At 47.2% G+C, this 27,532-nt stretch overlaps 1 protein-coding gene across 2 annotated transcripts in view; it reads right to left on the reverse strand.

The window, feature by feature from the left end:
* The window catches only part of LOC106570238 (trafficking protein particle complex subunit 9), a 361,123-nt gene that overhangs the window by 322,787 nt on the left and 10,804 nt on the right, over nt 1-27,532 (reverse strand). For both annotated transcript variants that reach the window (XM_045694753.1, XM_045694752.1), the window contains 4 exons: nt 26,373-26,494; nt 24,919-25,044; nt 15,356-15,572; nt 11,251-11,394 (listed from right to left, as the gene is read on the reverse strand). In XM_045694753.1, the coding sequence (XP_045550709.1) occupies nt 11,251-11,394; nt 15,356-15,572; nt 24,919-25,044; nt 26,373-26,494 (609 nt within the window). The remainder of the gene's footprint in view (nt 1-11,250; nt 11,395-15,355; nt 15,573-24,918; nt 25,045-26,372; nt 26,495-27,532) is intronic.

A 27,532-nucleotide genomic window follows, 5' to 3' on the forward strand; every position in this document is an offset into this window, starting at 1 on the left:
CCCAAAGGTCCATCTTAAATAAAACATTAGCTGTTTTTTAATGTCACCGATGGGGACTTGAAAAGGCACTACTGCCTCAAGACAGACCTTAGAAGGGCCCGGCTCTTTCAAAGCCTGTAATTTCCTTTCCCTGGGAGCTTCTGCTGTGACATTAAATGGGACGACAGCAATGTTCTAGCAATCCTAAAATCTCCATGTATGCCAGATTTTTTAAAGAAATGTACACACAGTTGATAAATGAGGCCCCAGATCTGAGGATTAAAAGGCACAATCTGGGATATTTGAGAATGGTAATAAATGTTTCCCATTCTCATTCGTCAGCTTTATACCAAACTAAGTAGCAGGCTTACATTGGGCTGAAACACAAAGTCAGGATTGTGACTTTAAAGGAAAAGGCTGTTGCTGCTGGGGCTAGACAGTCACACTGTTTTGCTATGCTGAGCTGTGCTGCTGTGTGTCCTACAATACTTCCACAGACACGCAGGGAACACAGCAAGGGGGACGCGCCCCAGTACTGCATGCTGGGAGAAGATGACCTGCAATAACCCCTGCTGTGTGTGACATCACCCCACTGCAGACAAACAGCAGGGGGTTGAGGGAGAAAAAGGGAGAGGGGAACAGAGGGAGAGATAAGATGGAGAGAGAGAGAGAGAGAGAGAGAGAGACAGGCGGGCGAGGAAAGAAGGCGTGCAACCTCAGTTCAGAGGGGACAGATTTGTGCAGGGCCCATTTCAAAGTGTCTCTGCCAAAGACACCATTCAGAAAGTCACTGAGAACTAGAGTGGTTTAAAGCTGCTAAAACAGTTACTCAAGCTTGGAGTTAGGAGTCTGGGGAACAAGGTTTCAACTCAAGTGAGATCATAGCTTTAATATAACAATGAAATATGTTTGGGGACTTTATGCCCAGCCTCTCACACAAAATGGCATAGCTAGAAAAGCATCATATCATTCTGTCTCGAGGAATCGCAGGCTGTAATTGCCCGTTTAAGTGTGTAGGACGCCAACACACACACACACACACACACACACACACACACACACACACACACACACACACACACACACACACACACACACGGTGGGTGTATGACGGCCACTGAGCTGTAGTTGAGCTGTTGTTATTCCAGCAGGGTTACACAGTGAGGATGGTGCAGGGTAGATGGGAGCATGGCCTCTCTGAGCGTAGCAACAGTCCCTCACTGCTACTGCTGCTGCTGACAGTGGTGAATATTTCATATCATTTACGCTCTGCTCGCTCTCTCTCGGTCTCCCTCCCTTTCTCTGTATTCACTCTACATTTTGCTCTCCATCTGTTTTCTCCATTCTGCTTTCCCTCTCTTTCTCCTCTCTCCTTCCTCACCGTCTCTCTCCTTCTCCTTCCTCTCCCTCCCGCTTTCCCAAAAGCATTACATTGGCCTCGATAGTGAGGTCAGTTGGGCATCAACTCCAACCCTCTCCTCTCCCCCAGATGAGTACCAGTTTCCTGAGTCCAGAGGATTTCTGGTCAAAGCTAACTTTCGCCCAGCCACCATATGAGACTGGCTTGGTTGGGCATCACACAACATTACACCCACAGGCACAATGCTGGCTTTCCAAAAGGACATTTATGGATGGCTGCAGCCAGGGGGTGATTGGAGATAGTATGAAATTGAGGGAAATTGCATTAAGGGTTTAAACTAATACTTACAAAAACGTTTGACTATGACCATGTAATATCTGTTATTCCAAGTAGCCTTGTCTCGATACCAACATTTGACTAACTATACGATACCAGGCCAAGTATCACGTTACTGAGTAGTATCGTTATGCCACAAGGGAACAATTCAGTGGCCTAGCATCCAGCTTGTTCCCGTTTTCTAAACGTTATGCGCACGTGCTAAACAAAAAAAAAACAAGCGCTGATATTCACACATTCACTGATATTCTCAGCACGACACATATTGAATTTAAACTTCACACTGTATAATTAAATACTGCATAGAATGGCTAATTTGCTCATATTTGCAATGGCCTACCTGTGATTGGGCTGGAGGAATGAGAGGAAGGAGGATACATGCATCATGATCTGCATGTCATTGTTGCATCGAGGGGAAAACACGGCATGAAACCTTCTACCCTTCAGTTAACACACACACACACACACACACACACACAACCACTCTCCCTCCCAAACAACACACACTGCTCCCAACTTTAGAAACGTTAGGCAACAAACAGAATGTAAGAGTGCACCAGAAAGAAAAAGAGATTTGATATAGTTAGGTCTTTATGAAGCCTACCTATATGAAGCCTACAGTGAGGGGGAAAAGTATTTGATCCCCTGCTGATTGTGTACGTTTGCCCACTGACAAAGAAATGATCAGTCTATAATGTTAATGGTAGGTTTATTTGAACAGTGAGAGACAGAATAACAACAAACAAATCCAGAAAAATGCACGTCAAAAATGTTATAAATTGATTTGCATTTTAATGAGGGAAATAAGTATTTGACCCCCTCTCAATCATAAAGATTTCTGGCTCCCAGGTGTCTTTTATACAGGTAACGAGCTGAGATTAGGAGCACACTCTTAAAGGGAGGGCTCCTAATCTCAGCTTGTTACCTGTAGAAAAGACACCTGTCCACAGAAGCAATCAATCAAATTCCAAACTCTCCACCATGGCCAAGACCAAAGAGCTCTCCAAGGATGTCAGGGACAAAATTGTAGACCTACACAAGGCTGGAATGGGCTACAAGACCATCGCCAAGCAGCTTGGTGAGAAGGTGACAGCATTTGGTTACGATTATTCGCAAATGGAAGAAACACAAAAGAACTGTCAATCTCCCTTGGCCTGGGGCTCCATGCAAGATCTCACCTCGTGGAGTTGCAATGATCATGAGAACGGTGAGGAATCAGCCCAGAACTACACGGGAGGATCTTGTCAATGATCTCAAGGCAGCTGGGACCATAGTCACCAAGAAAACATTTGGTAACACACTACGCCGTGAAGGACTGAAATCCTGCAGCGCCCGCAAGGTCCCCTGCTCAAGAAAGCACATATTCATGCCCATCTGAAGTTTGCCAATAAACATCTGAATGATTCAGAGGACAACTGGGTGAAAGTGTTGTGGTCAGATGAGACCAAAATGGAGCTCTTTGGCATCAACTCAACTCACCGTGTTTGGAGGAGGAGGAATGCTGCCTATGACCCCAAGAACACCATCCCCACCGTCAAACATGGAGGTGGAAACATTATGCTTTGGGGGTGTTATTCTGCTAAGGGGACAGGACAACTTCACCGCATCAAAGGGACGATGGACGGGGCCATGTACCGTCACATCTTGGGTGAGAACCTCCTTCCCTCAGCCAGGGTATTGAAAATGGGTCGTGGATGGGTATTCCAGCATGACAATGACCCAAAACACACGGCCAAGGCAACAAAGGAGTGGCTCAAGAAGAAGCACATTAAGGTCCTGGAGTGGCCTAGCCAGTCTCCAGACCTTAATCCCATAGAAAATCTGTGGAGGAGCTGAAGGTTCGAGTTGCCAAACGTCAGCCTCGAAACCTTAATGACTTGGAGAAGATCTGCAAAGAGGAGTGGGACAAAATCCCTCCTGAGATGTGTGCAAACCTAATGGTCGACTACAAGAAACGTCTGACCTCTGTGATTGCCAACAAGGGTTTTGCCACCAAGTCATGTTTTGCAGAGGGGTCAAATACTTATTTCCCCTCATTAAAATGCAAATCAATTTATAACATTTTTGACATGCGTTTTTCTGGATTTTTTTGTAGTTATTCTGTCTCTCACTGTTCAAATAAACCTACCATTAAATATATAGACTGATCATATCTTTGTAAGTGGGCAAACGTACAAAATCAGCAGGGGATGAAATACTTTTTTCCCTCACTGTACCTATATGAAGCCTACCTATATAAAGCCTATCTATATGAAGCCTACCTATATGAAGCACATCGCATGAGTAGCAGACCCTTTTCCTTTCTTCCTGTGCCAATCAAATTGGCCTAGACCTACTGTCAAGTTAGCAGCTTGTTAGCTAGCTAGGTAACATGACTGAACAACATTGTTTGTTATCAAACCAATAATTAGAGGGCTGGGATTAGTTTAAAAGCGCCTGCGATATGGTTTGTGAAATTATATGAAATGCACGCAGGAAGAAAAAATAAGTTAACTCTGGTTATAGAAGTCTTTTACTATTTGAGCTAGAGTTTTTCCCTCTCTGGCACTGCTGCATGACAGCGTACCTGCAAAGCCTATACTTACATTTACATTTACATTTTAGTCATTTAGCAGACGCTCTTATCCAGAGCGACTTACAAATTGGTGCATTCACCTATAATATCCAGTGGAACAACCACTTTACAATAGTGCATCTAAATCTTTTAAGGGGGGGTTAGAAGGATTACTTTATCCTATCCCAGGTATTCCTTGAAGAGGTGGGGTTTCAGGTGTCTCCGGAAGGTGGTGATTGACTCCGCTGTCCTGGCGTCGTGGGGGAGCTTGTTCCACCATTGGGGTGCCAGAGCAGCGAACAGTTTTGACTGGGCTGAGCGGGAACTGTGCTTCCTCAGAGGTAGGGAGGCGAGCAGGCCAGAGGTGGATGAACGGAGTGCCCTTGTTTGGGTGTAGGGCCTGATCAGAGCCTGAAGGTACGGAGGTGCCGTTCCCCTCACAGCTCCGTAGGGCAAGCACCATGGTCTTGTAGCGGATGCGAGCTTCGACTGGAAGCCAGTGGAGAGAGCGGAGGAGCGGGGTGACGTGAGAGAACTTGGGAAGGTTGAACACCAGACGGGCTGCGGCGTTCTGGATGAGTTGTAGGGGTTTAATGGCACAGGCAGGGAGCCCAGCCAACAGCGAGTTGCAATAATCCAGACGGGAGATGACAAGTGCCTGGATTAGGACCTGCGCCGCTTCCTGTGTGAGGCAGGGTCGTACTCTGCGAATGTTGTAGAGCATGAACCTACAGGATCGGGTCACCGCCTTGATGTTGGTGGAGAACGACAGGGTGTTGTCCAGGGTCACGCCAAGGCTCTTAGCACTCTGGGAGGAGGACACAAGGGAGTTGTCAACCGTGATGGCGAGATCATGGAACGGGCAGTCCTTCCCCGGGAGGAAGAGCAGCTCCGTCTTGCCGAGGTTCAGCTTGAGGTGGTGATCCGTCATCCACACTGATATGTCTGCCAGACATGCAGAGATGCGATTCGACACCTGGTTGTCAGAAGGGGGAAAGGAGAAGATTAATTGTGTGTCATCTGCATAGCAATGATATGAGAGACCATGTGAAGGAGGATATGACAGAGCCAAGTGACTTGGTGTATAGCGAGAATAGGAGTGGGCCAAGAACAGAGCCCTGGGGGACACCAGTGGTGAGAGCACGTGGTGCGGAGACAGATTCTCGCCACGCCACCTGGTAGGAGCGACCTGTCAGGTAGGACGCAATCCAAGCGTGCGCGGTGCCGGAGATGCCCAGCTCGGAGAGGGTGGAGAGGAGGATCTGATGGTTCACGGTATCAAAGGCAGCAGATAGGTCTAGAAGGATGAGAGCAGAGGAGAGAGAGTTAGCTTTAGCAGTGCGGAGAGCCTCCGTGACACAGAGAAGAGCAGTCTCAGTTGAATGCCCAGTCTTGAAACCTGACTGATTAGGATCAAGAAGGTCATTCTGAGAGAGATAGCAAGAGAGCTGGCCAAGGACGGCGCGTTCAAGAGTTTTGGAGAGAAAGGAAAGAAGGGATACTGGTCTGTAGTTGTTGACATCGGAGGGATCGAGTGTAGGTTTTTTCAGAAGGGGTGCAACTCTCGCTCTCTTGAAGACGGAAGGGACGTAGCCAGCGGTCAAGGATGCGTTGATGAGCGAGGTGAGGTAGGGGAGAAGGTCTCCGGAAATGGTCTGGAGAAGAGAGGAGGGGATAGGGTCAAGTGGGCAGGTTGTTGGGCGGCCGGCCGTCACAAGACGCGAGATTTCATCTGGAGAGAGAGGGGAGAAAGAGGTCAAAGCACAGGGTAGGGCAGTGTGAGCAGGACCAGCAGTGTCGTTTGACTTAGCAAACGAGGATCGGATGTCGTCAACCTTCTTTTCAAAATGGTTGACGACGTCATCCGCAGAGAGGGAGGAGGGGGGAGGGGGAGGAGGATTCAGGAGGGAGGAGAAGGTAGCAAAGAGCTTCCTAGGGTTAGAGGCAGATGCTTTGGAGTTTAGAGTGGTAGAAAGTGGCTTTAGCAGCAGAGACAGAAGAGGAAAATGTAGAGAGGAGGGAGTGAAAGGATGCCAGGTCCGCAGGGAGGCGAGTTTTCCTCCATTTCCGCTCGGCTGCCCGGAGCCCTGTTCTGTGAGTTCGCAGTGAGTCGTCGAGCCACGGAGCAGGAGGGGAGGACCGAGCCGGCCTGGAGGATAGGGGACAGAGGAAATCAAAGGATGCAGAGAGGGAGGAGAGGAGGGTTGAGGAGGCAGAATCAGGAGATAGGTTGGAGAAGGTTTGAGCAGAGGGAAGAGATGATAGGATGGAAGAGGAGAGAGTAGCGGGAGAGAGAGAGCGAAGGTTGGGACGGCGCAATACCATCCGAGTAGGGGGAGAGTGAGAAGTGTTGGATGAGAGCGAGAGGGAAAAGGATACAAGGTAGTGGTCGGAGACTTGGAGGGGAGTTGCAATGAGATTAGTGGAAGAACAGCATCTAGTAAAGATGAGGTCAAGCGTATTGCCTGCCTTGTGAGTAGGGGGGGGAAGGTGAGAGGGTGAGGTCGAAAGAGGAGAGGAGTGGAAAGAAGGAGGCAGAGAGGAATGAGTCGAAGGTAGACGTGGGGAGGTTAAAGTCACCCAGAACTGTGAGAGGTGAGCCATCCTCAGGAAAGGAACTTATCAAGGCGTCAAGCTCATTGATGAACTCTCCAAGGGAACCTGGAGGGCGATAAATGATAAGGATGTTAAGCTTGAAAGGGCTGGTAACTGTGACAGCATGGAATTCAAATGAGGAGATAGACAGATGGGTCAGGGGAGAAAGAGAGAATGTCCAATTGGGAGAGATGAGGATTCCAGTGCCACCACCCCGCTGGCTCGATGCTCTAGGGGTATGCGAGAACACGTAGTCAGACGAGGAGAGAGCAGTAGGAGTAGCAGTGTTATCTGTGGTGATCCATGTTTCCGTCAGCGCCAGGAAGTCTAGGGACTGGAGGGTAGCATAGGCTGAGATGAACTCAGCCTTGTTGGCCGCAGACCGGCAGTTCCAGAGGCTGCCGGAGACCTGGAACTCCACGTGGGTCGTGCGCGCTGGGACCACCAGGTTAGAGTGGCAGCGGCCACGCGGTGTGGAGCGTTTGTATGGCCTGTGCAGAGGAGAGAGAACAGGGATAGGCAGACACATAGTAGACAAGCTACAGAAGAGGCTACGCTAGTGCAAATGAGATTGGAGTGACAAGTGGACTACACGTCTCGAATGTTCAGGAAGTTAAGCTTACGTTGCAAAAATGTTATTGACTAAAATGATACAGTACTGCTGGCTGGTGGAGTAGGCTAGCTAGCAGTGGCTGCGTTGTTGACTTTGAACGTGTAGCTGGCTAGGTAACCTCGGTAGTTTCAGTACTACACCTTGTCATGATACAAAGCAACTTTGTAGCTAGCTAGCTAACATAACACTAATCAAGACGTTCCTTGTAGTGTATTTAGTTTCAACAATGCTGCTCGTCGGTAATAGTTGGCTAGGTTAGGAAAAATGGCGTCGCGGGGGACGGAAATAGCTGGCTAGCTAACCTCGATGGCTGGCTAGCTAACAATTATCAATTAACAATTATCAAGCTATGACAAAGACAACTAGGTAGCTAGCTAGGTAACACTGCACTAGTCAAATCGTTCCGTTGTAAAGTATTAGTAACTACAGCGCTGCTAGTCGGTAACGGTTGGCTAGCTGGCAGTGGGTTAATGATGACTAGGTGTGTTGAGTAAGTCTGGCGCCGCGTCGCGGCTGGCTAGCACACCTCGATAATACTCAAACTCAAACTACACAATTATCTTAGATACAGAGACAGCAAAGACAACTATGTAGCTGGCTAACTAACACTAACACCACACTAATCAAGTCGTTGCGTTGTAATGTAATAGTTTCTGCGGTGCTGCTAGTCGGTAGAAGTTGGCTAGCTAACAGTGATGACTAGCTAGCTAGCAGCTAGCAGTGTTGACTACGTTAGGAGGACGAAGATAGCTAGCCTCGATAATTACGTTGAGAAACAGGTGAGAGAGGGCTGGTAGGAGACGTTGAGAAACAGGTGAGAGAGGGCTGGTAGGAGACGTTGAGAAACAGGTGAGAGAGGGCTGGTAGAAGACGTTGAGAAACAGGTGAGAGAGGGCTGGTAGGAGACGTTGAGAAACAGGTGAGAGAGGGCTGGTAGGAGACGTTGAGAAACAGATGAGAGCGGGCTGGTAGGAGACGTTGAGAAACAGGTGACAGAGGGCTGGTAGGAGACGTTGAGAAAAAGGTGAGAGAGGGCTGGTAGGAGACGTTGAGAAACAGGTGAGAGAGGGCTGGGAGGGGATGCTGAGAGAAGCAGGTGAGAGAGGGCTGGGAGGGGATGCTGAGTGAAGCAGGTGGGAGAGGGCTGGTAGGAGACGTTGAGAAACAGGTAGGAGAGGGCTGGTAGGAGACGTAGAGAAACAGGTGAAAGAGGGCTGGTAGGAGACGTAGAGAGAAGCAGGTGAGTGAGGGCTGGTAGGAGACGCTGAGAGAAGCAGGTGAGAGAGGGCTGGGAGGAGATGCTGAGAGAAGCAGGTGAGAGAGGGCTGGGAGGGGATGCTGAGAGAAGCAGGTGAGAGAGGGCTGGTAGGAGACGCTGAGAGAAGCAGGTGAGAGAGGGCTGGGAGGGGATGCTGAGAGAAGCAGGTGAGAGAGGGCTGGGAGGGGATGCTGAGAGAAGCAGGTGAGAGAGGGCTGGTAGGAGACGCTGAGAGAAGCAGGTGAGAGAGGGCTGGGAGGGGATGCTGAGAGAAGCAGGTGAGAGAGGGCTGGGAGGGGATGCTGAGAGAAGCAGGTGAGAGGGCTGGGAGGGGATGCTATGAGAAGCAGGTAGGAGAGGGCTGGGAGGGACATTATTGGACTGGTGCATACAAGGGACTAGTTGCTGTTGCTTAAAAAAATGTACTGAACTTAAACTGAGTTTATTAGCATTTTATTACAGGCACCAGCGGGTTCTTTCGATCGGTAGGGCCGTAAATGTTGCTAGTATCATATGAAACAGTACTACAGTATTCTAAAATGTTGCTAGTATCATATGAAACGGTACTACAGTATTCTAAAATGTTGGTAGTATCATATGAAACGGTACTACAGTATTCTAAAATGTTGGTAGTATCATATGAAACGGTACTACAGTATTCTAAAATGTTGGTAGTATCATATGAAACGGTACTACAGTATTCTAAAATGTTGGTAGTATCATATGAAACGGTACTACAGTATTCTAAAATGTTGGTAGTATCATATGAAACGGTACTACAGTATTCTAAAATGTTGGTAGTATCATATGAAACGGTACTACAGTATTCTAAAATGTTGCTAGTATCTTATGAAACGGTACTACAGTATTCTAAAATGTTGGTAGTATCATATGAAACGGTACTACAGTATTCTAAAATGTTGGTAGTATCATATGAAACGGTACTACAGTATTCTAAAATGTTGCTAGTATCATATGAAACGGTACTACAGTATTCTAAAATGTTGGTAGTATCATATGAAACGGTACTACAGTATTCTAAAATGTTGGTAGTATCATATGAAACGGTACTACAGTATTCTAAAATGTTGGTAGTATCATATGAAACGGTACTACAGTATTCTAAAATGTTGGTAGTATCATATGAAACGGTACTACAGTATTCTAAAATGTTGGTAGTATCATATGAAACGGTACTACAGTATTCTAAAATGTTGCTAGTATCATATGAAACGGTACTACAGTATTCTAAAATGTTGGTAGTATCATATGAAACGGTACTACAGTATTCTAAAATGTTGCTAGTATCATATGAAACGGTACTACAGTATTCTAAAATGTTGCTAGTATCATATGAAACGGTACTACAGTATTCTAAAATGTTGCTAGTATCATATGAAACGGTACTACAGTATTCTAAAATGTTGGTAGTATCATATGAAACGGTACTACAGTATTCTAAAATGTTGCTAGTATGATATGAAACGGTACTACAGTATTCTAAAATGTTGCTAGTATCATATGAAACGGTACTACAGTATTCTAAAATGTTGCTAGTATCATATGAAACGGTACTACAGTATTCTAAAATGTTGCTAGTATCATATGAAACGGTACTACAGTATTCTAAAATGTTGGTAGTATCATATGAAACGGTACTACAGTATTCAAAAATGTTGCTAGTATCATATGAAACGGTACTACAGTATTCTAAAATGTTGCTAGTATGATATGAAACGGTACTACAGTATTCTAAAATGTTGGTAGTATTATATGAAACGGTACTACAGTATTCTAAAATGTTGGTAGTATCATATGAAACGGTACTACAGTATTCTAAAATGTTGGTAGTATCATATGAAACGGTACTGCAGTATTCTAAAATGTTGGTAGTATCATATGAAACAGTACTACAGTATTCTAAAATGTTGGTAGCATCATATGAAACGGTACTACAGTATTCTAAAATGTTGGTAGTATCATATGAAACGGTACTACAGTATTCTAAAATGTTGGTAGTATCATATGAAACGGTACTACAGTATTCTAAAATGTTGGTAGTATCATATGAAACGGTACTACAGTATTCTAAAATGTTGCTAGTATCATATGAAACGGTACTACAGTATTCTAAAATGTTGCTAGTATCATATGAAACGGTACTTCAGTATTCTAAAATGTTGGTATCATATGTATCATGATGTTTTGGTTCTGTGATATTACTGTGGTACTCGTATACCGTGCAACACTAATTCCTAAACTAGAGCTAGTCAGACTAGTAACTCTTTTTATTCCGTTTCCTTTCTATTCAGTACATGTACAAGTTTTTTTTCCCATGCATCTGTTGACACTTAAAGGGGTGCGAGTTTACATTGATGAAAGAGTACACTCTCAAAAACAATGGAGAAAGTGACCGTCTGGGTTTCGGTAGCCTTTGGTGTGTGTGTGTGTGTGTGTGTGTGTGTGTGTGTGTGTGTGTGTGTGTGTGTGTGTGTGTGTGTGTGTGTGTGTGTGTGTGTGTGTGTGTGTGTGTGTGTGCGCGCGCGTCGGCTGACCTTGGTCTGAGAGCAAGTCCAGCATGGTCTGGAGCAGAAAGGAGAGGTGGCGGACGGACAGGCCGGGGTTTCCCATACGACGGGACGCGTACACCAGCTCATGGAGCAGACGCACCTGTACCGCCGCCCAGCCACGGTGGGCACCTGGAGGAGGAGAAGATTATTTTATTGTCCCATGTAAATTCATTTCCAACCAAAATGTGTCTTCTGCTTTAACCATCCAGGCACCTCTGTAAGACACAGAGGTTGGATCAGAGGGCAGCCACACTATCGCACCTCTGCAGCTGGTTTTAGGGATTACAAGCCTTGCTCGAGGGCACAACGGCATTTAGGATTTGAGAGTGAGTGGGATCCTCCAAACATTCTCACACCAGAGCGGCGTGAGATTGGGAGCTGTGCAGTGTGGCGTTGACTTCCAGTTCTTAGTGTTCTGCAGCAGAAAACACATCAGCAGACATCTTAATAACCTGCTAGCTTTACACTGGTGTTCTGGGGAGCACGGATGGGTCTCAGCGTTACGTAACATTACATTCTCCACAACCCCCTACCATTCCCCAGGCTATACTCAAGGCTGTCAGGGCTGGTGCACTGAGGGAGCGGGGAGGGAGAGAAGGGGAAATAAGGTCAGCCTACTCAGAGGTTAATAAGAATCAATTGTTCCCTGAGCTACAGTCTACGGAGTTCCAAAACTCTTGACCAAGATGTGTGTCCGTTATCAATGTTCTCTGTACTGTGGGATTATATTATTATTAAATAAATAACAAAATGTTATTCATTGCTACCGACTTCTGTCATCTGCAAAAATTCTATTAATGCAAATCTTTTCTAAGCCATTTCCTCCTCCTCAGTGAAGCTGCAGCGCCCACTAAGCAGCCTAAATATAGCAGCATCAACCTGTCTGTAACATCATGTGAAGCTACCGCTGCTTATCTGAAGGGCACCAACACAGAGGAGAGGATAGGACACACAGTGGCTTTTACTGTGGCAGTCGCCCTCTCTCGTTCTTCCTCGCTCTCGTTCACTGTCGCTCTCACACCCGTCTCTTTCTGTATCAAAAGACCATGAACGCTGGAAGCTCTGTATTCACTCCTTAATTGCTAAATAAAGGTATGCCAAAAATACTTACTCTCGCTCTCCATCACTCCCTCTCTTTCTCCCTTCCTCCCTCTCTTTCTCCCTTCCTCCATCCCTCCTTCTCCCCTCCCTCTCTTGCCTTCCTCCTCCCCTCCCTCCCTCCCTCTCCTTCTCCCCTCCCCGTCCCTCTCTCCCCGTCCCTCTCTCTCCCCCCTCCCCCCTCACTCCCTTTCTCTTCTCCCTCCCTCCTCCCTCTCTTCCCCCTTCCCTCTCTCTCTCTCTCTCTCCCCCTCCCTATTTTTCTCCCCTCCCTCACCCTCCCCGTCTTTCTCCCATCCCTCTCTCTCTTTCTCCCCTCCCTCCCCGTCTTTCTCCCATCACTCTCTCCTTCTCCCCTCCCTCTCTCTCTTTCTCCCCTCCCTCTTTCTCCCTTCCCTCTCTTTCTCCCCTCCCTCTCTTTCTCTCCCCCTCTCTCTTTCTCCCCTCCCTCCCTCCCCCCCTCCCTCTCTTTCTCCCTCTTTCTCTTTCTCCCTCCCTCCCTCATTCTCCCCTTCTCCCCCTCCCTCCCTCCCTCTCTCTCTCTCCCCCTCCCTCTCTTCCTCTTCCCCCTCCCTCTCTTCCTCTCACCATCTCTCCCTCCCTCTCCCTCCTCCCTCTTTCTCCCCTCCCTCCCTCCTCTCCCTCTCTTTCTCCCCTCCATCCCTCTCTTTCTCTCCCCATCCCTCTCTTCATCTCTCTTCCCCTCCCTCTCCCCTCCCTCTCTCCCTCTCCCCCTCTCTCTTTCTCCCCTCCCTCCCTCCCTCCCTCCCTCTCTTTCTCTCTCCCCCTCCCTCTCTTCCTCTTCCCCCTCCCTCTCTTCCTCTCACCATCTCTCCCTCCCTCTCCCTCCTCCCTCTTTCTCCCCTCCCTCCCTCCTCTCCCTCTCTCTCCCCTCCCTCCCTCCTCTCCCCTCTCTTTCTCCCCTCCATCCCTCTCTTTCTCTCCCCCATCCCTCTCTTCATCTCTCTTCCCCTCCCTCTCCCCTCCCTCTCTCCCTCTCCCCCTCTCTCTTTCTCCCCTCCCTCCCTCCCTCCCTCTCTTTCTCCCCTCTTTCTCTTTCTCCCTCCCTCCCTCATTCTCCCCTTCTCCCCTCCCTCCCTCCCTCCCCTCTCTCTCTTTCTCTCTCCCCCTCCCTCTCTTCCTCTTCCCCCTCTCTCTCTTCCTCTCACCCTCCCTCATTCTCCCCTTCTCCCCTCCCTCCCTCCCTCCCTCTCTCTCTTTCTCTCTCCCCCTCCCTCTCTTCCTCTTCCCCCTCTCTCTCTTCCTCTCACCATCTCTCCCTCCCTCTCCCTCCTCCCTCTTTCTCCCCTCCCTCCCTCCTCTCCCTCTCTTTCTCCCCTCCATCCCTCTCTTTCTCTCCCCCATCCCTCTCTTCATCTCTTCCCTCCCTCTCCCCTCCCTCTCTCCCTCTCCCCCATCCCCCCTCTCTTTCTCTCCCCCCTCTCTTTCTCCATCTTTCTCCCCCTCCCTCCCTCCCTCCCTCCCTCTCTTTCTCTCTCCCCCTCACTCCCTCCCTCCTTTTCTCCCTCCCTCCCTCCCTCCCTCCCTTTCCCCCTCCCGCCCTTTTTCTCTCCCTACCTCCCTTTCTCTCTCCCCCTCCCTCCTTTTCCCTCTCCCCCTCCCTCCTTTTCCCTCTCCCCCTCCCTCCTTTTCCTTCAGCTAAATGTCTTCTTCTGTGGTATTTGCGAGGCGATATTCAAGGTGTCGTGGAATCCAATTAGCATCACCATGAGAATGACACTCCGCCGCACAATCCTCACCCTGTCACACAAACACACACACGCACCACCCTGTCACAGACTGCCTGCATCAAAAGGCACTGTACATTCTGGTAGGAGAATTAGCAGTTCCCTGTAAGGTGATGTCTGATACTACTGTCATCCCCTTCTGTCATTATAACATGAACAGTGCAGCAGGGATTAAAAGCATGGCAGCTAAATGCCTTTTTGGGAGTTTGTGGTCTTTGAAATAGTGTTAACTCCAAACAAAGTGAGAGAGAGAGAGAGAAAAAGAGAAAGTCTTCTCAGCCTGGTAAAGAGGAGAGTACTGAGAGGGCTCCCTAGCCAATTAAAAACCGATTTGCTTGTTCATTTCTCTGCCGGCCAGGCCTGTACCAGGCCGTATTGGAATACACTATTGAGCCCCATTCCCTCTCTGATGTTAGCCTCCTGCACCAGGGGCCTGGCCAGCTCTCTTCTCCTCCCAGCTCAATAAACTCAAATCTGATACCTCTCCTCAGGCTGAAGGTCTCAGGGACCTGGTCGTAGTAGAAAGTCATGCTGCCTTATGAGGAACATTTCTTTCTTTCTTTTTCTGCTTTGTCTTGTAAACAAAGTTAGGGAGGACGATATCCATAGTCAGACAGACACACACTTCACTCCCACCTACACTACAGCATAATCGTTTGACTACCTCTCACAATTGTTTTCCACAGCAGTGAAGTGGAGGTCAACAACAACGTCTCTCTCTCTGTGCCTGACAGAAACTCTTCTCTAGTGAGTGCTTGAAAGAGGATCACAGTAGAGATAGAGGACTCAATGTTTTCTCTGTCAGTGTTTCTTTTATGCTCCAGTCCCTCGTGGTGAAGTGGGTTGAGCAGGGTGAGGGTCAAGAGCCTGCAGTGCACAGCAGCTTATCCTAAGGACCCTGAGAGAGTGTTTGTGTGTGTGTGTGTGTGTGTGTGTGTGTGTGTGTGTGTGTGTGGGGGGGGGGGGGTCTGGGTCAGCGCAGGTCTCAAATCAATTGTGTGTCTTTTTGCGCAAAGTGGTGCCCGGAATACGTATCACCCCTGAGAAGAGCTCTTGAAGAGAAGAGCCTTTAAATAAAGCTCAGGGCAAGGCAATGTTATTCAATCTCTTGCTAAGTACTGACCTTACTGAAACAGATGTCTGTGCTTGTGTGTGTGTTTTATTGATAATATAAAGTTGTAGGGATCACCTTACAGTGTATGGGACAGTTTTGACACAGAGTAGAGGCACATCCAGTTGGGTACCTTTGCTGAAGTCTTTGGGGTCGAGGCAGAGACTGTATCCAGGCAGGGTCTCCAGCAGCAGCTTGTAGCAGGCCCTCCAGCCAGGCTCTGGGATGGTGGGGGCCACACACTGCATGGCTGCTACCCGCTTGAAGAAGGCTGACTTACGGTGGAAACCAATCAGGTGGTAGAGCTCAGAAAGGATGCTGTAACGCTGGATCTTCTCTTCCTCAGACAGCTGAGAAAACAGAGATCATTGGTTGGTTGGTTGTTGGTTAATTTGTTAAGTGGTTAATAGGTTGGCTAAGTGGTTAATTGGTTGGTTAAGTGGTTAATTGGTTGGTTAAGTGGTTAATTGGTTGGTTAATTGGTTGGTTAAGTGGTTGGTTAAGTGGTTGGTTAAGTGGTTAATTGGTTGGTTAAGTGGTTGGTTAAGTGGTTAATTGGCAGGTTAATTGGTGTGTTAAGTGGTTAATTTGCGTGTTAATTTGTTTTTTTAAGTGGTTCATTGGTTTGTTAAGTGGTTAATTGGTTGGTTGGTTGGTTGGTTGGTTGGTTGGTTAATTGGTTGGTTGGGTGATTGGTTGGTTGATTGGTTGGTTGGTGATGGATTGGTTGGTTGGTTGGTTGGTTGGTTAGTTAATTGGTTGGTTGATCAAATCAAATGTATTTATATAGCCCTTCTTACATCAGCTGATATCTCAAAGTGCTGTACAGAAACCCAGCCTAAAACCCCAAACAGCAAGCAGTGCAGGTGTAGAAGCACGATTGGTTGGTTGGTTGGTTAATTGGTTGGTTGGTTGATTGGTTGGTGATGGATTGATTTTATTAGATTGAAACTATTTAGATTGAAATATTTAAACCACACACATGGAAACACTGCATTTAAATCGAGACCACCCGTACCTAAAATGTCAGACGTACAGTCAGTCATGCGTGCATACATTTTATGTACGGGTTGTCCCAGATTTGTTTTCTGAATCAAATTGAACTTTTACAGAGATTCATTTGGAAATAAGCTGCATAACTTCTGTTACTGTCAAGGATTTATAATAATAATAATATATTTAGCATATATCCCCCATTTCGATCTTGTCTCATCACTGCAACTCCCCAACGGGCTCGGAGGTGAAGGTCGGGTGATGCGTCCTCCGAAACATGACCCACCAAACTGCGCTTCTTAACACCCGCCCACTTAACCCGGAAGCCAGTGTGTCAGAGAAACACAGTTTGAAAATAAGGGAGAGCCGCACACTCTAGGAGCTCAGATGCAAAAATGTAATATCCAACGTTTCAACAGCCAGCTGTCTTCATCAGGGTATCATCACAAACACTGCAGGGTGACTCGTTTATATAGTGTCAGAAGACACACAGGTGTTTGTAATCATGGCCAAGTTTGGCCTAATATCATTGGTTAATTCTCAAATATAAAAATGGCATACAAAGGACATACAAAAGAACAAATGGATAGCATACGATCATAGATTCATTTTAGACTACATAAGCTTACAAACAATTACAATGGCAAAGTCACAATAATCACAAGAATGGCTTCAGATCAAAGTCTACGTTGGGACCGAAGGGAGCAAGGGTCTTTAAATTAAAGATCCAGGCAGCCTCTCGTTTTAACAATAAATTATCAAGGTCACCCCTTCTCCTAGGGAGGGGGACATGTTCGATGCCAATATAACGCAGAGACGAAATCGAGTGGTTTGCTTCCAAAAAGTGGGCCGCAACTGGGTAAGTCAAGTTTTTGCACCTAATAGTGCTACGATGCTCTGAGATACGTACTTTTAATTCACGCTTTGTTTTACCCACATCATTTTTACCACAAGGACAAGTTATAAGATAAATAACTGCCTCATTGGAGAACGTAATAACACCTTTGATTGGGATCGATTTCCCTGTTTGTGGGTGTTTGAAGGATCTACATTTATAAGTGCCATTGCATTGAGCACAGCCATTACACTTGTAATTTCCATCCAGTAGGGGCACAAATAGATGGTCAGGGATATCTTGGGGTGGTAAATCAGAGTGTACCAATTGGTCTCTGAGATTTCTGCCCCACGAGAATACGACCAAGGGAAGGTCCAAAAACACATTACCGAGACTATCATCGTATTTTAGAATGTGCCAATGTTTGTGAACGATTCCCTTAATTTGTTCAGAGCGCTTTGAATAGCGGGTAGTTAGAACGCAAGAATGCATCTTTTTGCGAGACTGACCTTAAAAAAGGTCATGTCTCGTTTTGTTTTGAATTTTATCAATGCCAATATTAATCTGATCATTTTTGTACACCCTCTCTTTGAACTTTCTGTGTGTCTCAGCCATATTTCTGTCGAAATCTGATTGTTTTTTGCAGATTCTTTTGATTCGACAGAATTGGCTGTAGGGCAAACTATTTTTCAAGGGAAGTGGGTGACAACTGTCAGCGCTCAACAAACTGTTACGATCAGTAGGTTTCCTGTAAAGATCAGTGTATAGAACATTATTTTCACACAAGATCAGAAGATCAACAAAACTGATTTGACGTGTATCAGATTGCATAGTAAATCTCAAATGTTCAGAACAGGAGTTAAGAAAAGCATGGAACGCCTGGAGCTGTTTTGCATCACCCCTCCATAGAACAAAAATATCATCAATATACCGTTTCCAAATAATGATATAAGGCAAGAAAACATTTTTGAGAGGGTTGAAAATAGACTGTTTCTCCATGTAACCCACATACAAATTAGCATAGTTAGGAGCCATGGAGGATCCCATAGCAGTACCCTTCGTCTGAATAAAGAAATCATTTAGAAACATGAAATAGTTATGTGTGAGCTCTATTTCAGCCAATGTTATTATGCAGGCACTGGAAGGTAGTTCATTAGGGTCACGTTGCAGGAGAAAATGTTCCATGGCTTCAATACCGCCCTCGTGTGGAATATTAGTGTATAACGACTCAACATCAAAAGTAACTAACAAGGTGTTCTCAGGCAGAGGATCAAGAGATTCAATGATAGAGATCATACTGCTGGTGTCCTTTACAAAGGAGGGGAGCTGTTCTGCGAGTGGTCTAATAAACAAGTCAACAAAAGTAGATAGAGGGGCCGTTACTGCATCAATGCCCGCTACAATAGGGGCCGTTACTGCATCAATGCCCGATACAATAGGGCGCCCTGGAGGTTTTGTAACATTCTTGTATAATTTCGGCAAAGTATAGAAAGTGGCAATTTTAGGGTGTTGAATAGCCAAAAAGTCATGTACTTTTTTGGTTATCTGACCAGAACTTAAATACCCATCTAGGACAGTAAAGATAGTATTCTGAAATTGGGAAGTAGTGACACTTCTGAGTTTCTTGTAAAAGGTGTTGTCAAGCAGTTGTCTATGACACTCATTTACATAAGCTGTCCTATCCATGAGTACAACCGACCCACCCTTATCAGCAGGACGGGTAAGGACTGATGTATCAGATTGTACCAGCGACCCACCCTTATCAGCAGGACGAATGAGGACTGACGTATCAGATTGTACCAGCGACCCACCCTTACCAGCAGGACGGGTAAGGACTGACGTATCAGATTGTACCAGCGACCCACCCTTATCAGCAGGACGGGTAAGGACTGACGTATCAGATTGTACCACCGACCCACCCTTATCAGCAGGACGAATGAGGACTGACGTATCAGATTGTACCAGCGACCCACCCTTATCAGCAGGACGAATAAGGACTGACGTATCAGATTGTACCACCGACCCACCCTTATCAGCAGGACGAATAAGGACTGACGTATCAGATTGTACCACCGACCCACCCTTATCAGCAGGACGAATGAGGACTGACGTATCAGATTGTACCACCGACCCACCCTTATCAGCAGGACGAATGAGGACTGACGTATCAGATTGTACCACCGACCCACCCTTATCAGCAGGACGGGTAAGGACTGACGTATCAGATTGTACCACCGACCCACCCTTATCAGCAGGACGAATGAGGACTGACGTATCAGATTGTACCACCGACCCACCCTTATCAGCAGGACGAATGAGGACTGACGTATCAGATTGTACCACCGACCCACCCTTATCAGCAGGACGAATAAGGACTGACGTATCAGATTGTACCACCGACCCACCCTTATCAGCAGGACGAATGAGGACTGACGTATCAGATTGTACCAGCGACCCACCCTTATCAGCAGGACGAATAAGGACTGACGTATCAGATTGTACCAGCGACCCACCCTTATCAGCAGGACGAATAAGGACTGACGTATCAGATTGTACCAGCGACCCACCCTTATCAGCAGGACGAATGAGGACTGACGTATCAGATTGTACCAGCGACCCACCCTTATCAGCAGGACGAATGAGGACTGACGTATCAGATTGTACCACCGACCCACCCTTATCAGCAGGACGGGTAAGGACTGATGTATCAGATTGTACCACCGACCCACCCTTATCAGCAGGACGAATGAGGACTGACGTATCAGATTGTACCACCGACCCACCCTTATCAGCAGGACGGGTAAGGACTGACGTATCAGATTGTACCACCGACCCACCCTTATCAGCAGGACGAATGAGGACTGACGTATCAGATTGTACCACCGACCCACCCTTATCAGCAGGACGGGTAAGGACTGACGTATCAGATTGTACATCAAGCAAAGCTTGTTTTTCATCCTTAGGTAAATTATGGAAAGACTTGGACTCCTGTTTGTTCTTAAGGAGATGAACAACATCTTTTTCTACCAGTCTGCAATATGTCTCAATAGAATGATTGCGATTGGCTGGAGGTACAAAATAACTGTTACTTCTAAAAGGAGTCGGAGTATGTGCAGGTGAATAACCTACTGGTTCAATAGAAACATCATGATTAGGGGAGCTAAAGTATTCCCTTAAACGTTTCTAAAAAACTTAAACATGTCTACCTTAACATCAAAATCGTTGCACTGGGTTGTAGGCACAAAAGATAACCCTTTATTAAGCAAAGAGACATGGGCAGGGCTCAATATCTTGCTAAATTAAAGACACTCAGTCCCGTGGGTTCTGGGACCGTGTGAACGGTCTCCTCTGCCTCTGATAGTCGTTTCTTCTTACCCCGTCGGGTGCGGCATCTCGTCGGTCCACGGCCACCTTCCGCGCTTCCGTCGGCCCAGTCTCTCGTTGAGTAAAAAACTGCCACTGGAAGCCGATGAGGCGCTGGTTGTAGAGTGTTGGTCAGACGGGGGTGGATGGAAGTAAGCAGCATCCCTCCTGCGTCTGTCATGGAGAGGAGGAGCAGGACCTCCTCTGTCAGGGTTTCTCCAGAAGTAGACTTTATCCTCGGCCTTGTCTCTTTTGTCTTGGTTGAATTTCTTGATTATAAGTTCCTTTATTTCTGTAGACAACTTGTCCTGGAGCGCTTGGTTAGTTTTCATCAGTTCATTGAATATGCCATCATCATTAACAGCTATTTGTACAGCTGTGCGTTTGTCTTTAATCGTATTATCCATTTCAATAAAATCCTTTTTCAACTGGTCAACAATTAATGTCATTAAATCAATAGAGCGTTTGTTCAGGATGGCACACCAGCGCTCACAGAAATCATCTGTGCCCTGTCCCAATGATGGCTCTTTTTGCCACCTGAGTCCCCGTGGAATAATGCCTTGACACACATAATCACTAAGAGTGACTATATGTAGATGCGTTCTCGTCTGGCGCTTAGATAAATGTAACGGTTCTTTCGAGAGGTCAGAATTACCCCCCGGCATGTCAAAAACAATGATCTTATCACGATCCCTTTGGCTATATTCAAAGTCATCTTGTTTGGGTCTTTGACCAGTGTCAGGAAAAGAATGATCATTCGGCATCGTTTTAGAGCTTTTTTGTCGGTTGGGTGCTGTTTACTGGGTAACAGAATAATCTAGAAGAAAATCACTCGATTTCGTCTCTGTGTTATACTAGCATCGAACATGTCACCCTCCCTAGGAGAAGGGGTGACCTCGATAATTTATTGTTAAAACGAGAGGCTGCCTGGATCTTTAATTTAAAGACGGTCCCAACGTAGACTTTGATCTGAAGCCATTCTTGTGATTATTGTGACTTTGCCATTGTAATTGTTTGTAAGCTTGTGTAGTCTAAAATGAATCTATGATCGTATGCTATCCATTTGTTGTTTTGTATGCTGTTCTTTGTATGCCATTTTTATATTTGAGAATTAACCAATGATATTAGGCCACACTTGGCCATGATTACAGACACCTGTGTGTCTTCTGACACTATATAAACGAGTCACCCTGCAGTGTTTGTGATGATACCCTGATGAAGACAGCTTGGCTGTTGAAACGTTGGATATTACATTTTTGCATCTGAGCTCCTAGAGTGTGCGGCTCTCCCTTATTTTCAAGTTGTCTACTCTGCGAGCCAGCACCTTGCCTTAATAGGTGTGCGTTTCATTTTCTTCTAGAGAAACACAGTTTAACTGACAACAGAGGTCAGCCTGCAGGCGCCTGGCCTGCCACAAGGAGTCGCTAGAGCACAATGAGACAAGTCCCTCCCTGGCCAAACCCTCCCCTAACTGGGAGGATCCTGGGCCTGGGATTGAACCCAGGTCTGTAGTGACACCTCTAGCACTACAATGCAGTGCCTTAGACCACTGTGCCACTCAGGAGGCCCTAGCAGAAGCGTCTGCTAATAAATGGCATATATTATTATAAATCCTTGACGATAACACAAAGTTATACTTATTTCCAAACAAATCTCTGGAAAAGTTAAATTTGATTTATAAAACAAATCTGTGGAAAGGTTAGGAGAATGATCAGTCACTGCACAACGGAAAGGAGGTGGTGGCACACTGGCAGAATCGTCCAAGACTCAAGTGAGATTTCCCTCCAGAGAGACAGGCCTACAGAGCAGAGCACACTGTGTGACTGCCTGAATAGAGCAGGCTTTCAGTCCCTCGCAGGATGGCCTCAGGCACCTGTCAGAGGAGCTTTCCTGTGTGTCAAGTTATGGGACTTGTGTGTTGGCAGGTGTTCCTCACACAGGGAAGCAGCAGTGACAGGTGTCTGAGTACAGGACCTGGGGGCTGACAGACTCTATGGGACCTGGGGGCTAACAGACTCTATGGGACCTGGGGGTTGACAGACTCTATGGGACCTGGGGGTTGACAGACTCTATGGGACCTGGGGGTTAACAGACTCTATGGGACCTGGGGGTTGACAGACTCTATGGGACCTGGGGGTTAACAGACTCTATGGGACCTGGGGGCTAACAGACTCTATGGGACCTGGGGGTTAACAGACTCTATGGGACCTGGGGGCTAACAGACTCTATGGGACCTGGGGGATAACAGACTCTATGGGACCTGGGGGTTGACAGACTCTATGGGACCTGGGGGCTAACAGACTCTATGGGACCTGGGGGCTAACAGACTCTATGGGACCTGGGGGCTAACAGACTCTATGGGACCTGGGGGTTGACAGACTCTATGGGACCTGGGGGCTAACAGACTCTATGGGACCTGGGGGCTAACAGACTCTATGGGACCTGGGGGTTAACAGACTCTATGGGACCTGGGGGTTGACAGACTCTATGGGACCTGGGGGCTAACAGACTCTATGGGACCTGGGGGTTAACAGACTCTATGGGACCTGGGGGCTAACAGACTCTATGGGACCTGGGGGTTAACAGACTCTATGGGACCTGGGGGCTAACAGACTCTATGGGACCTGGGGGCTAACAGACTCTATGGGACCTGGGGGCTAACAGACTCTATGGGACCTGGGGGCTAACAGACTCTATGGGACCTGGGGGCTAACAGACTCTATGGGACCTGGGGGCTGACAGACTATGGTACCAGGGGGTTGACACACTCTATGGGACCTGGGGGTTGACAGACTCTATGGGACCTGGGGGCTAACAGACTCTATGGGACCTGGGGGCTTAACAGACTCTATGGGACCTGGGGGTTAACAGACTCTATGGGACCTGGGGGCTAACAGACTCTATGGGACCTGGGGGCTAACAGACTCTATGGGACCTGGGGGCTAACAGACTCTATGGGACCTGGGGGTTGACAGACTCTATGGGACCTGGGGGCTGACAGACTCTATGGGACCTGGGGGTTAACAGACTCTATGGGACCTGGGGGCTAACAGCCTCTTTGGGACCTGGGGGTTAACAGACTCTATGGGACCTGGGGGCTAACAGACTCTATGGGACCTGGGGGCTAACAGACTCTATGGGACCTGGGGGCTAACAGACTCTATGGGACCTGGGGGCTAACAGACTCTATGGGACCTGGGGGCTGACAGACTCTATGGGACCAGGGGGTTGACAGACTCTATGGGACCTGGGGGTTGACAGACTCTATGGGACCTGGGGGCTAACAGACTCTATGGGACCTGGGGGCTAACAGACTCTATGGGACCTGGGGGCTAACAGACTCTATGGGACCTGGGGGCTAACAGACTCTATGGGACCTGGGGGCTAACAGACTCTATGGGACCTGGGGGCTAACAGACTCTATGGGACCTGGGGGCTAACAGACTCTATGGGACCTGGGGGCTAACAGACTCTATGGGACCTGGGGGCTAACAGACTCTATGGGACCTGGGGGCTAACAGACTCTATGGGACCTGGGGGCTAACAGACTCTATGGGACCTGGGGGCTAACAGACTCTATGGGACCTGGGGGCTAACAGACTCTATGGGACCTGGGGGCTAACAGACTCTATGGGACCTGGGGGCTAACAGACTCTATGGGACCTGGGGGCTAACAGACTCTATGGGACCTGGGGGCTAACAGACTCTATGGGACCTGGGGGCTAACAGCCTCTATGGGACCTGGGGGCTAACAGACTCTATGGGACCTGGGGGCTAACAGACTCTATGGGACCTGGGGGCTAACAGACTCTATGGGACCTGGGGGCTAACAGACTCTATGGGACCTGGGGGCTAACAGACTCTATGGGACCTGGGGGCTAACAGACTCTATGGGACCTGGGGGCTAACAGACTCTATGGGACCTGGGGGCTAACAGACTCTATGGGACCTGGGGGCTAACAGACTCTATGGGACCTGGGGGCTAACAGACTCTATGGGACCTGGGGGCTAACAGACTCTATGGGACCTGGGGGCTAACAGACTCTATGGGACCTGGGGGCTAACAGACTCTATGGGACCTGGGGGCTAACAGACCCTATGGGACCTGGGGGTTGACAGACTCTATGGGACCTGGGGGCTAACAGACTCTATGGGACCTGGGGGTTGACAGACTCTATGGGACCTGGGGGCTAACAGACTCTATGGGACCTGGGGGTTAACAGACTCTATGGGACCTGGGGGTTGACAGGCTCTATGGGACCTGGGGTTTGACAGGCAGTCCCTTTGGTTTCCCATAGGGCAAGGAGTGTTTCCTGACTACATGATCTAGGTAAAACTCTGGACCCTGGTTAGACGACAACTGGGGCACAGAGTTTTTCCTGAATATGAGTGGTAAGCATGGGACTTGACTAGGTAAAACTCTGGTCCCTTACAGTGTGTTTGAGACCAGTATGACGGTTCTCTCCCCCCAGAAAGGTACATCTACATGTCAGCTGAGGACTTACCTGTCCCAGGTTGATGTAGACAGCATTCTGGAGGAACTCTGAGGCCTCCATGGCCCTCTTCTGAATGGCTAGCACCCTGACTGCCTTCACACACGCCTCCAGCTCTATCACACCTGCATTCTTATACTGGGGGAGGGAGATGGAGACGATAAGAACAGACACGGCCCAGTCTCAGCATAAGGAAAACCTAACTAACCAATGAGGAATTCTGTGACCTTTCCCACCCTGCGTAATATTCTGAACAGATGTATTGCATCATCGGTCTCTTTCAAATACAGACATCTGTATCAGAGGCGTGAGATTACTGATCACAGTCCATGGGCTGATACGGAACCTCTGTCCTTCATTGTTACTTTACGCCACATGGTTCTTCCAGGGGACTTCCGGGTTCCCACCTCGTAGTTATATTGAAGTAGAAACTGGACTCCATTCACTTCTCTCTCACACAACCAGCCAGCCACCCTTGTCTCCTTATTAAAATTCAATTAATATCTGAATGGTCCCGTCGTGTCGAGATAAAATGTAATTTAATTTGGAGTGAACTAGTTACATGTATAAGGGCCAAGCAAGTTCAAAGCAAAAATCCTATTATAATAGTAGCAATAAAACACTGCAGAGTTTCAGAAGGTCTACTGGGATGTTATGGATGTTACGCATCTGTGTTTTATCCCAATCTTTTAGCTTTGTTTGTTCGTTTTTCTTCATGTATACCTGTGTTATAACAGTAAGTATAGTTACTAATAGACTAACAATGCAATTAACTAATGTCTAGTCTTAATGGCAATGATGCTCTACATTTTTTTTTGGGGGGGATTCAATTGTTGGGGTAATATGACATTTGAGATGGCCCCACACTTCCATTTGGCTAATTGTAACAGACAGTGACATCACGCTAGCTAAGCTTTCCAATGTTGACTTCAGTGCACTAAGACATTCTCCTGTAGTCAGCATGTAGTAGTTTGTTTACAGTGTGCACACAGCCTCTCTCTGCTGCTGCAGACTGCCCAACCATCACTGATACCTAGTGAGCTACTGACCCCTGGTGGACATGTTGAGAACTGCAAACTGGATAGTGGATAATGGAATACTCTCTGCAAACAGCATCGGTCTGCAAAGCGCAAACACTGAACCTTGTTGTTGAAACGTTGAATGTAATGAAGTATGCAGGAGCATTCAACAGTGTGTGTGTGTGTGTGTGTGTGTGTGTGTGTGTGTGTGTGTGTGTGTGTGTGTGTGTGTGTGTGTGTGTGTGTGTGTGTGTGTGTGTGTGTGTGTCTGTTTATTTCCTAGGATTTATACTTTTTGTACCCTGCAGATGAAAATTAGCTAGATGTACGTACAGTGCTTTTGAAATATTATTGTCCATTACCTTGCCATAGCAGGAGATGGAACAAAGTAGATAGGAGCATTCAATAGTGTGTGTGGGAAAATCTACTTCTTGTCTTTTCCAATACCTTGCCATAGTAGGAGATGGCCTCCTTGTATTTCTCTATGATGTCTTCAGGGCTCAGGCAGTTCTTGGCCCGGCCGATTTCACTGCTGGTGTCTGCACTGATCCCATTTGCTGTGAGGGCACCTGGGGGGCAAGAGCGAGAGACAGGGAGGGGAGAGGGAGAGAGAGACAGAAAAGGAGGAGCGAGAAAGAGGAGGCGGCAAAAAAAATGACATTAATGACTGGGAATATTGTCAATGTTATCAGACCCGTCCACCACTTGGCTGTTCACATCCATGCATATGGCCGAAGTCACAACAATCAACAGTAACTTACTCAGACACTGAGTATAGCTTACCTGAGCATACACACTTAATGCAGCGTCGACAGGCGTTGCAAACACCGAGATATCAAGACAACGCTCAATAATTGCCACATGCACAGCATTCACTTTTATATGGAAATACAAAACAATCTATCTATAAATAAAAGTCCTTTAGCGGGTCACTGCGCACTGTTACGTGATCAAAATGTGCTCAGTAGTTTGAAGCGTTTCAATTGAAATAGGAGTAGTATCTCTCGTCTACCTATGTGATTTGAATACAGATTTTGTATTGAGAAAACATTGCCTAGAAACGGCGCTAGCTGGGTCCATAGCAACGGTGTCGCGGCGATGTCACTATGACACTGCGTTACATGTGAATCATAAGACTACTCTGGGATCACACACACATACTAGAAACGTATACACTCACTGTACTGTAACTTGGTTTGAATAAAAACATTGCTAAGTGCTCCTCTTTAGCTCAGTTAGTAAAGTATGGTGCTTACAGCGCAAGGATAATGGGTTCGATTCCCGGGACCACCCGTACGTAAACAATTTAGGCACACACGGCTGTAAGTCGCATTGGATAAAAGCATCTGCTAAATGGATTATATTACAACAACAAAAACATTTAAGTGTTTGAAAAATGTGCAACATGTTACATCTAGACCCAGAACTACACACTTTACACAGACCCCTTGAATGGTCTAGTAAAACCAACCCCAGTCCCTAAAAAGGTAACATATAAGAGCTTCATTTCTGCAACATATCCTACTGATAGGTTGGCCAAAATGCCTCACACTGAACAGTTCTACATTGTAACTTGAGGCTACAGGAAGAACAGACAAATAGCTTGG

The sequence above is a fragment of the Salmo salar genome, chromosome ssa14, assembly GCF_905237065.1.
Source record: "Salmo salar chromosome ssa14, Ssal_v3.1, whole genome shotgun sequence".
Lineage (NCBI taxonomy): Eukaryota > Metazoa > Chordata > Actinopteri > Salmoniformes > Salmonidae > Salmo > Salmo salar.